This window comes from Sinocyclocheilus grahami, unplaced genomic scaffold (genome assembly GCF_001515645.1).
Source record: "Sinocyclocheilus grahami isolate Dianchi unplaced genomic scaffold, SAMN03320097.WGS_v1.1 scaffold1066.1, whole genome shotgun sequence".
In the NCBI taxonomy this organism is placed as follows: domain Eukaryota; kingdom Metazoa; phylum Chordata; class Actinopteri; order Cypriniformes; family Cyprinidae; genus Sinocyclocheilus; species Sinocyclocheilus grahami.
Genome location: NW_015506245.1, coordinates 258,249 through 270,827, shown reverse-complemented (window position 1 = coordinate 270,827; position 12,579 = coordinate 258,249). Strand labels below are relative to the sequence as shown.

The following is a 12,579-nucleotide window of genomic DNA, read 5'->3' as shown; positions in this document are numbered from 1 at the left end:
AGTAAAATCTGAGAATTGATTAGCCATTGGTTGCCCAGAGTGAAGATTTAGTTGCATATGCGAGTGATTTACTCGCAATACAGAGGGTTGACAGTCTATGAGCACGGAGCGCTTGCTTCGTGTTAAAAACGGCAAAGGCAAGAGAAATTGATGCATAGTGTATTATATCTGTGCAACAGTTATTGAGCCTTTCTTTTAGCAGTTTTACATTTCAGTTACTGTGCACGTTAAATACATTTATAGTCTTTTCTGCGGCCGTGTTTTGTTCTCACAGACATCCGGTAACAAGTAACAAAACATTAAACTCCGGCAAGAAGACAAAGTCCTTTTTGCAAAATCATAGACATGTATTTACAAATCAAGTATAATGGGAACACAGAATGATCTTGGAGAGAGCTTTACCGAGCTGACTGCTGTAACCGAACGCGACCAGGGTTTAAAGGCTGAACGAATGACTGACAGCCACAGCGGAGAAAAGAGTTTGTGTGAACTTTAATGTAAGGACTTAAATATTCATATGTAGCTCACATTAAGCTATCGTATGGCTTCAGAAGTAACACAGAATAATTCGCACAATCGAGAAAAAAAAATAAAAATCTCGGATTTAGATCGGCTCTCTCTGACCGATTCCCGATCCGAGAAAAATGCCACTATCGGAGCCGATACCCGATATGAATATCGGATCGGCGCATCCCTAGTCAGTGTGATCACTATATTTAGAACATATAATGACTTGATTGAATAAAACTGATATTGCTTAGTGCTGCACAAGTATGAAAGAATTTCTCATGTAATTTTTTTGATGTACTGCCTGCATCAGTCTTAATACTATCTGTGATACTGCATTTTCAGATCAAGCAAATGATGGAAGCAGCCACGCGGCAGATTGAGGAGAGAAAGAAACAGCTAAGTTTTGTGACTCCTGTCCCTGTCGTGCAGGTAAAAAAAAAAAAAAACAATACCAAGAACTTGTTTTATGATTGGCCTGTAGTATTTGTGTTTAGAAAAGCACTAGGGACTAAAAAATGGTGGAGTGCAATGGAATAAGCGTAGACAATAGGATAATTCTGAGTAAAATACACATTTTTTAAAAATATTTCTTGTTAGAGATTAAATACAGGTTTACATGTAAGACTATCAATTGTATGAGAACAGAAATGAGACCACAGTGTTTTCCACAGACTTAAGGGCTTTTCAAACTGAACGTGAAAATTCGGCGCAATGACCTTTTGAATCGAAACAATAAATCCCTATGGGGCTATTCACACCAGGCCCGATCATTCGTGGCGCGAAAAAGCGAATATTTCTTTTTTGCAACAGCCTATTTATCTATTAAAACAACAGCAGTTGAGTAAGTGCATTTATACAGCAATCACAATCGCAAACAATACAGTCGAGATCTCATGACAGAAGTCAGTCTGGCTGAGTGACGCTTAGATCACTAAACTCCAGCTTGTATGTCGGTGTTTTCAGATCATCGGCGGTGGCGCTTGCGCATGGTTGCCAGATTGCTTAAAATAAGCAAAACACCAGGCAGAAAATGTATCCTTGTAACAGCGAAGCTTTGATTCGGGGATTTGAACTTTTGATATCTGGCAGCCGCACTCATGATAGCTTACGTAGTAGCTTGTACAACAGTCCGCAATAGCATTTTGTCTCCTTTTTTTGACGAAAATAAAGGTTTTTGTTAAAGTAAATTTTTTTTGATACATTTAAGTCTTGTCTTAGTTCGTCAACAAAATTGCATGTTGATATAGTCATAGTTATCGTTTATTGACCTTATTGTCGTCTCGTCTTTTGTCTCGTCTTAGTCATGGGGAAAAAAGCTAGTCAACAAACATTTTTCATCATATTCTTCGTTAACGAAAATTAACACTAGTGGGTTTTAAGCAAAAACATGAATAATTAACATACATAAATTTTCAAATGTGGCTTGATGCTTCTTCTGCTTGTTCTCTTGTAAGCATTATTAGAGCCCGACCGATATGGGTTTTTTGGGGGGCCGATAACGATATTAGGGAGTAAAAAAAAGACTGATACCGCTATATCGACCGATATTCTTTGTGTTGGCTATATTACAGTACAGTATAGTCAAAAAGTTTGGACACATTTCCCATTTGTGTGTCCAAACTTTTGACTGGTACTGTATATAGAATACAGTATAAAGCCTACATAAACAGAATATATATATACATAAACACATTTTTTTGCAATGATAACTTAAATGTGGTGATCAAACACTTATAATGATGTGACAAACATAGGCCTGTAGTGGAGGCAGGGTATTTAACAATTTAACAAACTTTATTATTCAAAATGATTCTGACATCAGTGCACTTAAAAGTAAACTTCACTTCACTTATTATAAATAATTTAACACAAATAGAACAAAACTTGAATTAAGAAATTAAACAAGGTAACTGTGTAGGGCAAGCAAGTTACTGCCAAACCAACAGGGGCAGGTTTATGCAGGAAGCATAAATTCATCTAAAATGAATAAATAATAATTACATTTTTTTTTTTCACACAAACTCTGTTGTGTATTTTCTGGTAATCAAATGAACATGAAGAACATGTGTATTTAAATCGTCTTTTTGGCAGTTTTATATTCACAGACACGTGTATATATATATATATATATATATATATATATATATATATATATATATATATATATGTATGTATGCATGTGGGCATGTGGTAGTTGTAAAATGTTAGTGGAATATGTTATTGAGAATGCAATAGGATATTGCGAAGAGCTGTTTTTGACAAAAAAAAAAGGTGTAGGATTTACTTTGAAATCATTTTCACTCCGAAATGGCAAGTAACATTTCAACAAAGTTGAAAGACTGAAATAGTATACTTTAATCATCTTTTTTTAAACAACTTTGAAAAAAATCTCTTTTACAGAGTATAATAAAGGTCAATGGGGTCCAAAATAGCATCAAACATGATTGACTTTCATTGTATGGCCCAAAAAACACAGAGACCTTGTTCAAATTATCTTCATCAATATCTTTCAGAAGCAAGAAAGTCTGATTTGGAATGATGTGAGGGTGAGTTAACATTACAATATTGAATTTTTGGTTGAATTAAGTGTCCAAATACTTTTTGGGCCCACTGTATGGCCTTTGAATCACATGAAGATATGATGTAGATCAATCAATACTGTGAGAAGATCTCCTAAAAATGTATTACCCCTCGTTCTGCACCAAACAAATACTTGAAACACAACACTTCTTATGCCAGCTCATTTTGTAACTGATTTACTGCTTGTCTAATTGTACTCACTTCCTCTGTATGCATGAGAAATCCTCTCTTTTGCTTAAGTTATGAAAGCTTTCCCACTTTCTCCCTCCCTCTTTTTTTCTTCCTAACTGGTAATGAGACCCTCTCTGACTCCATCTTATTAGGAAACATCTATGCTGTTTGTTGTGTGCAATTAAAACAAGGAGCGAAGGGTGCTGTGATGAATTTCCTCCACTGAAGTGAGGATAGCAAAATAAAGTAAACTGTGACATATTATACATACATACAGTGGACTACCAATAAACCTGATACAAATTTGGGTCCAAAAATTATTCCGATCGGGAAAAAACTGAAGTTGAGGTTTGCATGAAGCTGGGTGACAGCATGCCCAGGAGACTACAGCCTGTCATTAAGGCTAAGGGTTGCCCAACTAAGTATTCATAGTTGTGTAAATACTGTCATACCAACAGCTGTCTGAATAATTTTTGGTTGATTGTAATCTATTACATACCTTTCTATCAAAATTATCTAACATTATCAAGATGAATTTGTTCTGACACAGTGTAACTCTGAGTTCTTGTCATATTTTATTACCATTTCTAAACTATAGTGAATAAACTGTGATAATGTGAGAAATGTTGAAGGTGTCTGAATAAATTTAGGTTTGACTGTATCTATTTGATAAATGAAGTTAACCATTTAACATTATACATACCCTTTTGGTTTCTGTACCCAAAATGTAAAAAATTTACAAATGCAATAAAAATATCAGTATCGGTACTCGGTATCGGCAAGTACCAAAAATAAAAGTATCGGTATCGGGCGAGTTCTGGTATCGGTGCATCCCTAATATACAGTGGGTACAGAAAGTATTCAGACCGATACAGAGAGTGCGACCATAACGTAGAGACCAAAATGACATGCCGTCGTGTAAACAAGATAAATAGCATAAGGCTATTTAATTTGCTTAATGAAAGAACAAGGTATAGACATGTTCTATAAGAAAGGTAACTTTGAATTACTTCTATTGTGATCTGGCGCTATAGAGAAAATATAGTTAAATAAAATTAACTTGACCTTCAAGGGGGGCGGGGGAAATGGCAGGGGAAACACTGGTGATAAGCATGAGTTCTGGCAGTATAGATAGTTTGTGTTTCTGGAATAGTACCAAACTTTAAGCTTGTATCTTAATTTAATGCTGTATATTGAGCAGCGGACAATGTTAAATCCATATAGGCCAGTAGCGAACCGTGACCTTTGAACCTTGGCCCTCTCCCCCTACCCTCATCGGGTTCAGACTGCCAGCCTAGCTTACAGAGTCTAATTCTAAAAGTCATTTTTGACAATTCCACCTTTGAAACAAGAGGCTATTCCAGCCTTAATACGGTCGCATACCGGACGAGAAGCGCAGTGCTGCACCACACCATGTCTTTAACACTAGAACCGCCAGAGGTCACTGTATACCTAAAAGCGTCAGCGGGTAAATTTTACCCACGCACATGACAACTGTATTTATATGGCTAAAGAACATATTATTTCACTGTATTTATGCCACTGTCTTCACAAAGAAGTGTCTAGAGTCATGAAATGATTGTCTAGTCATCAACTATATTTTTATCCTGTTGTTTTATGTTCAGGACTTTTTTTAATGCAGGCTACACTAATACATAACGGTCAATAGCCTAAGCTAAAAAAAAAAGCCTGCACTGACAACGGAAATTAGAAGGTAGTAGCCTAAATATTTGGTTGGTGTAATATTATAATACAATGTCATTAATCAATATATTAAGATAACCCATGGTATTTAAATGACTAAAATCGCTTATAGACAATAATGAGCAATAATAATTCACCACACTGCATATGATGCAAGGACAGATTCAAGCGCACCGCTTCACCTAAATATTTATTAATTTGTTTAGTTATATAATTTATAATTTAAGTAAGAGAACAACACCATTAAACTTTGGGTAATCAAAAAATGGTTTTATTAATTTCATCATGTAGATCAGATTTTTTTTTTCTTCAGGAAACGGCCAGACTAGAATAGCAACACAGTAGCGAACAATAAACAATATGGCAAGACAAAAATTAAATAATTAAACTAAAGTTTGACCAATTAGAGTAACGTGAGGCTAAAACATGTAAATATGATATTCTGGATCACTGTCAGATGAGCCGTCATGCTGAGCCGACCCAGGATGCATAACTTACCATCAGACTCTCCATCGCTCATGGCATTTAGTGTTTCTAATTCCTACCTTCCATAAATCGCCTTTTTTTTTTGTTGTCATTTTGACTTTATTTATGAAACTGATAACCGCTAAATCAGTGAGTGAAAGGCATTGCCTAGAAATGTTGAAAAATGATGGCGTGAAAATGCATGCATTATATAGGTGGGTAAATTTGACCCGCTGTCGCTTTTAGGTATAAATGCCCCGTTTTTTTTATTTGGTTTTATTTAAATAATTTTTAACAACATTGGACTGTAAATTACATAATTTTAGTAAAAGTCAATGACTGGGAGACTTGAATGTTTTATTTTAAATCTTTTATATACATTTGAAAAACAGCCACGGGTAAAATTTACCCCGTGGTGGTTCTAGTGTTAATATTTGTGCGCATCGTTTTCTACACGCGCACCACCGGCCTCCGTGCTTTTACTACAATAGGCCGCAATTTCTCATTCTATTTGCGCCGGTTTTTTTTTTTTAATCACCAAACTTCAAACTCATTGACACCACTTGCTCATTCTTGAAGTGAATGTTTGACTGTTTGGAGAGTAGATTAAAGGTTTTGGACTGCCATCTCAAACTGAACGGTTTGGTTTAATACTGGAAGATGTACATACTCAAGTTGTACTGAATAATATTTTCATTTTGGGCAAATTTAATATTCATAAATGTAAGTGACTTAATACAAAGCCATTGTTTTCTGTTTTTCAAAAGGAATTTTGGATGTACTGTAAATCTGTAAGATTTTAAAATGTAAAACTGGAAGAAGACCGTTTGGTTTATTGCAGAAATTTAAACCATTAGAAGACCCTATTGTGTAATTCTTGTTTTTCTTTATTTTCTCTTTTTTTTTTTTTTTTTTTTTTTTTCATCCAAAATTTTCTGAAGACAGTCGGTTTCCTTCAGAAATACAGTGATATAAAAACACCCGCACCAGGTTTCGATTTTGAAACGTGTAGTGCTCATGTTTATTCAGCGAAGTCAAAGCCTTTCGGAAAATCTATTTGTTGCAGTCAGTTTTGATATTGTGGCGGGCCACCACAAATAAATCAATGTATGGGAAACACTGGACCATTGTAGTGGTGTATAATTGTAATATACTGTTTAGTCTGAGCTCTTGTTTTTGTTTATCATTTTCAGTTTAGTCATTTTAATTTCTTTAAGCAGTCAACAATTATACATTTTTAATGATTAAAATAGTATATATTTTTTGGATTTACCATCCAATTAACAGGGTTTTTGCAGAGTTTTTTTTTTAATCCAAAACTTCTGTTTTATACCTCACCCCATAGCCTAGATTGGTTCCCTCTCAGACAGACTCTAGTGCTCCACATCCCATCCTTCCAACAGTGGATACGACCCAGTCCATCGCTCCCTCCCAGGCTGCTAACTTCATGAATGACGCTATAGAGAAAGCCCGCAAGGCAGCTGAGCTGCAGGCCAAGATCCAGTCCACACTGGCTATGAAACCCGGAATTCTGGGTGCTTTGGGAAACACAGGGCCACATAACCTGGTAGCCCTGGCTAACCTGCACGCCATGGGCATTGCACCACCGTGAGTGTTTTATACATCTAAAAATAACAGTTCTTAGAAAGGGCATGTAGACATTTTTGGCAGCTCTGACGAAGAATATTGGGAATAAACATGTTTTCTAGTAAAAAATGTTTTAATTGCAATGTTTTAATGTTTAGGAAAAATTTATTGCTAAAAAGAATTTGTTAAAAGTTCTCATATTTGCTTACAGTAAAGTGGAACCACGTGAGGTCACAAAGCCAACACCCCTCATTTTGGATGAGCTTGGACGAACTGTTGATGCCAGTGGGAAAGAAGTTGAACTCACACATCGTATGCCCACTCTAAAAGGTACCATGTGCTGCCACAGAAATATGAATCTCTCACTGTTCGTTGTTACTAATGTTTGTTTGTTTTTCTCTCTAGCCAACATCAGAGCAGTGAAGAGGGAACAGTTTCGGCAGCAGTTAAAGGAAAAGCCCAGTGATGACCTAGAATCCACGTCTTACTTTGACACACGTGTGGCCATCAACTCTGCACAGAGAGCCAAGAGAGGGTTTAGGTTCCATGAACAGGGACGCTTTGAGAAGATCGCCCAGCGCATACGCACAAAGGTGGATAACAGCATGCCTCTTTATTTTTGACTCTAAAATCTATAGATAAAAATGGCTTGGAGCAATAACAAGTGAGAAATAATATTATCTTCTGTTATCAGGCTCTGTTGGAGAAACTACAGATGGAGATTGCTCAGGCTGCCAAGAAGACAGGCATACAGGCCTCCACTAAACTGGCTCTTATTGCCCCCAAGAAGGAATTGGGAGAGGGGGAGATTCCTCACATAGAGTGGTGGGACTCCTACATTCTGCCTTCCCACATAGAACTGTAAGAGCCAACAGCTTTCAACTTTTAAATGTCAGTAGACAACTTTATAATGTAAGACAAATTGTATTTGAAATAAATTGTTTTAAATGAAATGGTTGAGCCAAGTGTAAATTTGCCATTTACTTGCCATCATGTCTTTCCAAAGCCATGACTTTCTTCCTGTGAAACAGTTGTAAAGAATTCAGTGTGACATTTTCCATACAATCTGGCAGTCATGTCATTCCTTTTGATAATTCATAACAGAATTTAGTGAAAGTGGTCATTACATTTCTTCTGTTCTTTTTCTCAGATCTGCACATACAAATTTTGATGAGGTGGAAATGCATGGCGTCACCAACCTAGTTGAACACCCAATTCAGATGGCCCCTCAAGGTATTGATATATGCACACATCAAAACCTTCTACAAACAGAAACTGGTTGATCTAACCTTCTGTTTCTATTTCTCTCTCTCTCTCTTTTTGCTTCTCTTTCTTAGTGGATACAGATAAGCCAGTGACTCTGGGTGTGTATCTGACCAAGAAGGAGCAGAAGAAGTTGAGGAGACAAACTCGCAGAGAAGCCCAGAAAGAGTTGCAGGAAAAGGTCCGATTGGGTCTTATGCCCCCACCTGAACCTAAAGGTATATTACCGGCTAGGCACCAGTCACAAAGGAGGTTTAAAATGTATTTAATGTTAACCTACCAGTCGAAGGTTTGGGCACACCTACTCATTCTTTATTACAGTTGTTTTTCAGCTTTAGATTTTTCACATCATAACTTAAGAACGTTTATATATATATATATATATATATATATTATTATTATTTATTTATTTTATTATTATTACTATTTTTTTCAGTTTAGGAGCTTGATTATAGCTTTGTGCTCTAACTATCTTATGTTCCTGTTTGTGTGCAGTGCGGATCTCTAATTTGATGAGGGTTTTGGGGACGGAAGCTGTGCAAGACCCCACCAAAGTGGAGGCTCATGTTAGAGCACAAATGGCAAAGAGGCAGAAGTGAGTAATTTCCAATGCACAAAGTATTGATATCAAAAGGGGCTTTTCGCACAGCATAGTTCAAAGAACGCCATTCTAGAAACTAGCCAACATGGTGGTTCCTAGAGAACCAATTTCCCTCTCTGGCTGTTTTCCTGGTTGCATTTGCACCGGCAGCAGGAAGATGGGAGATGGAATGTAAATGCGCAATTTACGCGATTGAAAGAGCATGAAAATTGGACTAAATCTCATATGAAAACTTGCAGTGTTACATATCTCCGAGGCTGAGAAAAGAACACAACACAGCAGACAACAGGTAGCCAAATGCTGTTATTGCTGTTTTCCATGTTTGTGGAGTAAATATTTTTACGCAGCTTTTTAAAAATGCCGGGTAGCTGGAGTTTTCATATGCATTTGGCCAATCAGCGTACACTTACATCACTGATAGTTCCTATAGAACTGTTTTAGACCCTACTCTGAAGTAGGAGCTAATTTAGTTTCCCCAAACAAGAGTTCCCAGAATTTATGTTCCTAGTTCCTGCAGTGTGAACATGCCAAGAAGTGGGAACTTCCACCAATGGTTCTAGGAACTATAAAAAGGTTCCTCCAATGTGAAAGCCCCTAAAGCCTCAAGTACCATATTTTCTGGAAAATAAGTTGCGCTAGGCTTAATTTGCATTGAGAGAAAGAAAACTGATAAATCACAACAGTGTATAAGTCACATTTTATTTTTATACTCAGAAATAATGTAAAATACTGGTAAATAAAATTAGTTGTTTACAAACATTAAAAACTTGTATTTCAGTTCCCCTCACTCCACAACAAATACTTTAGATTTAAAGGTATTTAGAACCGTAATTAAAAAAAAAGTATAAAAATAAAAAAAAACAATTATAGTAGCTTGCATTATCAATGACATTTATTATAAATTACAAGCCTAAACTAATTTAAAGGAAAATTGAAACTATAGTATGGACCAGTAAACTTGGGCTTATGTGTACCTCGTTTCACATACTCTCATTCAGCATGAATCCAAATGTAAGTGTGTGTTTTGTTTGCTTGATGTTAATTGCATAATATAAGATGCTTTTCATTTCAGATGATTAAAAATTTGACTCATATTTGGGAAAATACCGTATCCCTTTCGAAGAAGATGTAATTTTTGTTTTGTTACATCGAAGAAGATGTAAAGTTTGCTTTGATACATTGTGTGCATAGTGTGATGTTCTCCGTGTGTGTTTAGAGCCCATGAGGAGGCAAATGCAGCACGCAAACTTACAGCAGAACAAAGGAAAGAGAAGAAGGTGAAGAAGCTTAAGGAGGATTTGAGTCATGGGGTTCACATTGCTGTTTACAGGTACAAAACATGACAAATCTGCTCAAATTTTACATTAAAATACTACTGTAACATGGACACATTTTTAAGCACTACAGTTTTAAAACAACCGATTTTTAAGCCATTGAAATAGGGCTGCACGATTAATATAAATTAAATCACAAAGTCGATAAATCATGATTAGGCAGAAGCTGTGATAGTCATGCATATCTTACAGTGAATCACGGTTCTGTGATCAGCAGTAAATCTCCATCCGAAGGCCAGAGGGCGCTCTCTCGCACAAACTCCAGATACGCCTCGCAGAAGAAACCCAGGAAATCCCTATAGCGGTTGCTGAATAAACAGAAGATTTAACTGCTTTCATTAATTCAACGTAACTAATAGACACACGACTATGACAATATATGGTTTATCAGAGTTCATCTTATTATAATTTTTATTATAATAAAGTATATAATAATGCAATGCTAATCGATATAGCCTTTATCACGGCTTGGAATACTATGAAATATGTTGCGTGCCTTATTCTGTGTAAGAAGCCGCCACATCTCGCAGAAGGATTTATTTCAAACACTCGACTGACGTTATGAAGTGAGTTTGGAGTAAAAACGTGTTATTAAATGTGGTATTTTCATGTGCTTTCAAATGGAGCAGCATTTACTACAGAGCCGTAGTTCACTGACAAGCTACACAAACAGTTTTATAATCGCAGAACGATTTCTTCGATTTCATAATCGCACGATTATGAACGTGATTTTGCATAGCTTGTCAGTGAACTACGGCTCTGTAGTAAACGCTGCTCCATTTGAAAGCATGTGCTGGAGATTTACTACTAATCACAGAACCGGCTTTACTGACAAGATGTGCATGACAATCGCATTCGATTAATTGTGCAGCCCTAAGTTGAAACCAGTAGCGGCTCCTGGTCGTAAATTTAGGTGGGGCAGATTCTGGGTTGTAGCGCTAATATATGAAAAACATTTTGTAAGCTTTATATTCTAATCTCTCAACACATGGGGACAAAATTTGTCCTTGCGTTATCCTGTGGGTGGCGTGCTATTGTTGATTGGCAGGCTCAAAATAATGTTACACGCATAAAATGCTGTATAATAATTGCCTTAGTATTTATCACCTCCAAATGTTGATTTAGATGTTACAAGTTGTGGAGCAATTCAGGTGAAGAAAGAAGATCATATGTCTATTATCAGAATGAACAAAAGAAACACAAAAGAACCATATAAAGGCTATTCATGCGAGCACATTTAAACTAAAGGATTTAACGTATAGTCTACTTTGTTAATTTGATCCACTACTCCACATAGAAAAAAAAACGACATGCCAACTAGTTACTGACCTGATGCAGACACATAGCTGAAGCAGATTGATATTGTCTTGGTGGAGTGAGGTTCACGTAAGGTAACTTGAAAATAAGTGGGGCAGTCTAAAATCTGCCCCAATGGCTCTCAGTTAGAGCATGCTGCAGTTCCCCTTTTCACCACAGATTTACGTTGCAAAATTGTGGAACACCTGTTCGCAATCAAGAAATCTCTTAAATGGGACCTGCCTGACAAAGTGAAGTAGACCAAAAGATCCTCAAAAGCTAGACATCATGCCGAGATCTAAAGAAATTCAGAAACAAATGAGAAAGAAAGTAATTGAGATCTATCAGTCTGGAAAAGGTTATAAAGCCTGTTGAGCTCGGGAGGTCTCAGGCACCATCTGCCCCGATTAGTATCATACATGCCTGCTAAAGCCATGTGCGGGATTTTAATATATTCTGCTTACTTTGACTTAAATAGTCTAGAAAATCCGAAAAATTATTTGTTGCAGAATGTTGAACACATTTACAATTTATTATTGATTCAGTTTATATAGAGGTCTATGTTTTGGATGAATATTTTGGATATATATGTGGTTTATCACACGAGTTCAATTTCTCTAGCCACACCCAGGCCTGATTACTGCCACACCTGTTCGCAATCAAGAAATCTCTTAAATGGGACCTGCCTGACAAAGTGAAGTAGACCAAAAGATCCTCAAAAGCTAGACATCATGCCGAGATCCAAAGAAATTCAGAAACAAATGAGAAAAAGTAATTGAGATCTATCAGTCTGGAAAAGGTTATAAAGCCGTTTCTAAAGCTTTGGGACTCCAGCGAACCACCGTGAGAGCCATTATTCACAAATGGCAAAAACATGGAACAGTGGAGAACCTTCCCAGGAGTGGCCGGCCGACCAAAATTACCCCAAGAGCACAGCGACGACTCATCCAAGAAGTCACAAAAGAACCCACAACAACATCCAAAGATAATATTATTATTATTATTATTATTATAAGAAAAAGACTGGGCAAAAATGGTCTGCATGGGAGAGTTCCAAGACGAAAACCA

General features: G+C 36.6%; 1 protein-coding gene across 1 annotated transcript in view; it reads left to right on the top strand.

Annotated features, from left to right (window-relative positions):
- Positions 1-10,248, top strand: part of LOC107566278 (U4/U6 small nuclear ribonucleoprotein Prp3-like) — a 26,007-nt gene extending 15,759 nt beyond the window's left edge. The window contains exons 5-13 of the mRNA XM_016251670.1: positions 853-939; positions 6,776-7,038; positions 7,229-7,347; positions 7,423-7,610; positions 7,712-7,878; positions 8,168-8,250; positions 8,355-8,498; positions 8,776-8,875; positions 10,098-10,248. Coding sequence (XP_016107156.1) covers positions 853-939; positions 6,776-7,038; positions 7,229-7,347; positions 7,423-7,610; positions 7,712-7,878; positions 8,168-8,250; positions 8,355-8,498; positions 8,776-8,875; positions 10,098-10,224 — 1,278 coding nt within the window. The 3' untranslated portion in view covers positions 10,225-10,248. The remainder of the gene's footprint in view (positions 1-852; positions 940-6,775; positions 7,039-7,228; positions 7,348-7,422; positions 7,611-7,711; positions 7,879-8,167; positions 8,251-8,354; positions 8,499-8,775; positions 8,876-10,097) is intronic.
- The last annotated feature ends 2,331 nt before the right edge of the window (positions 10,249-12,579 follow it).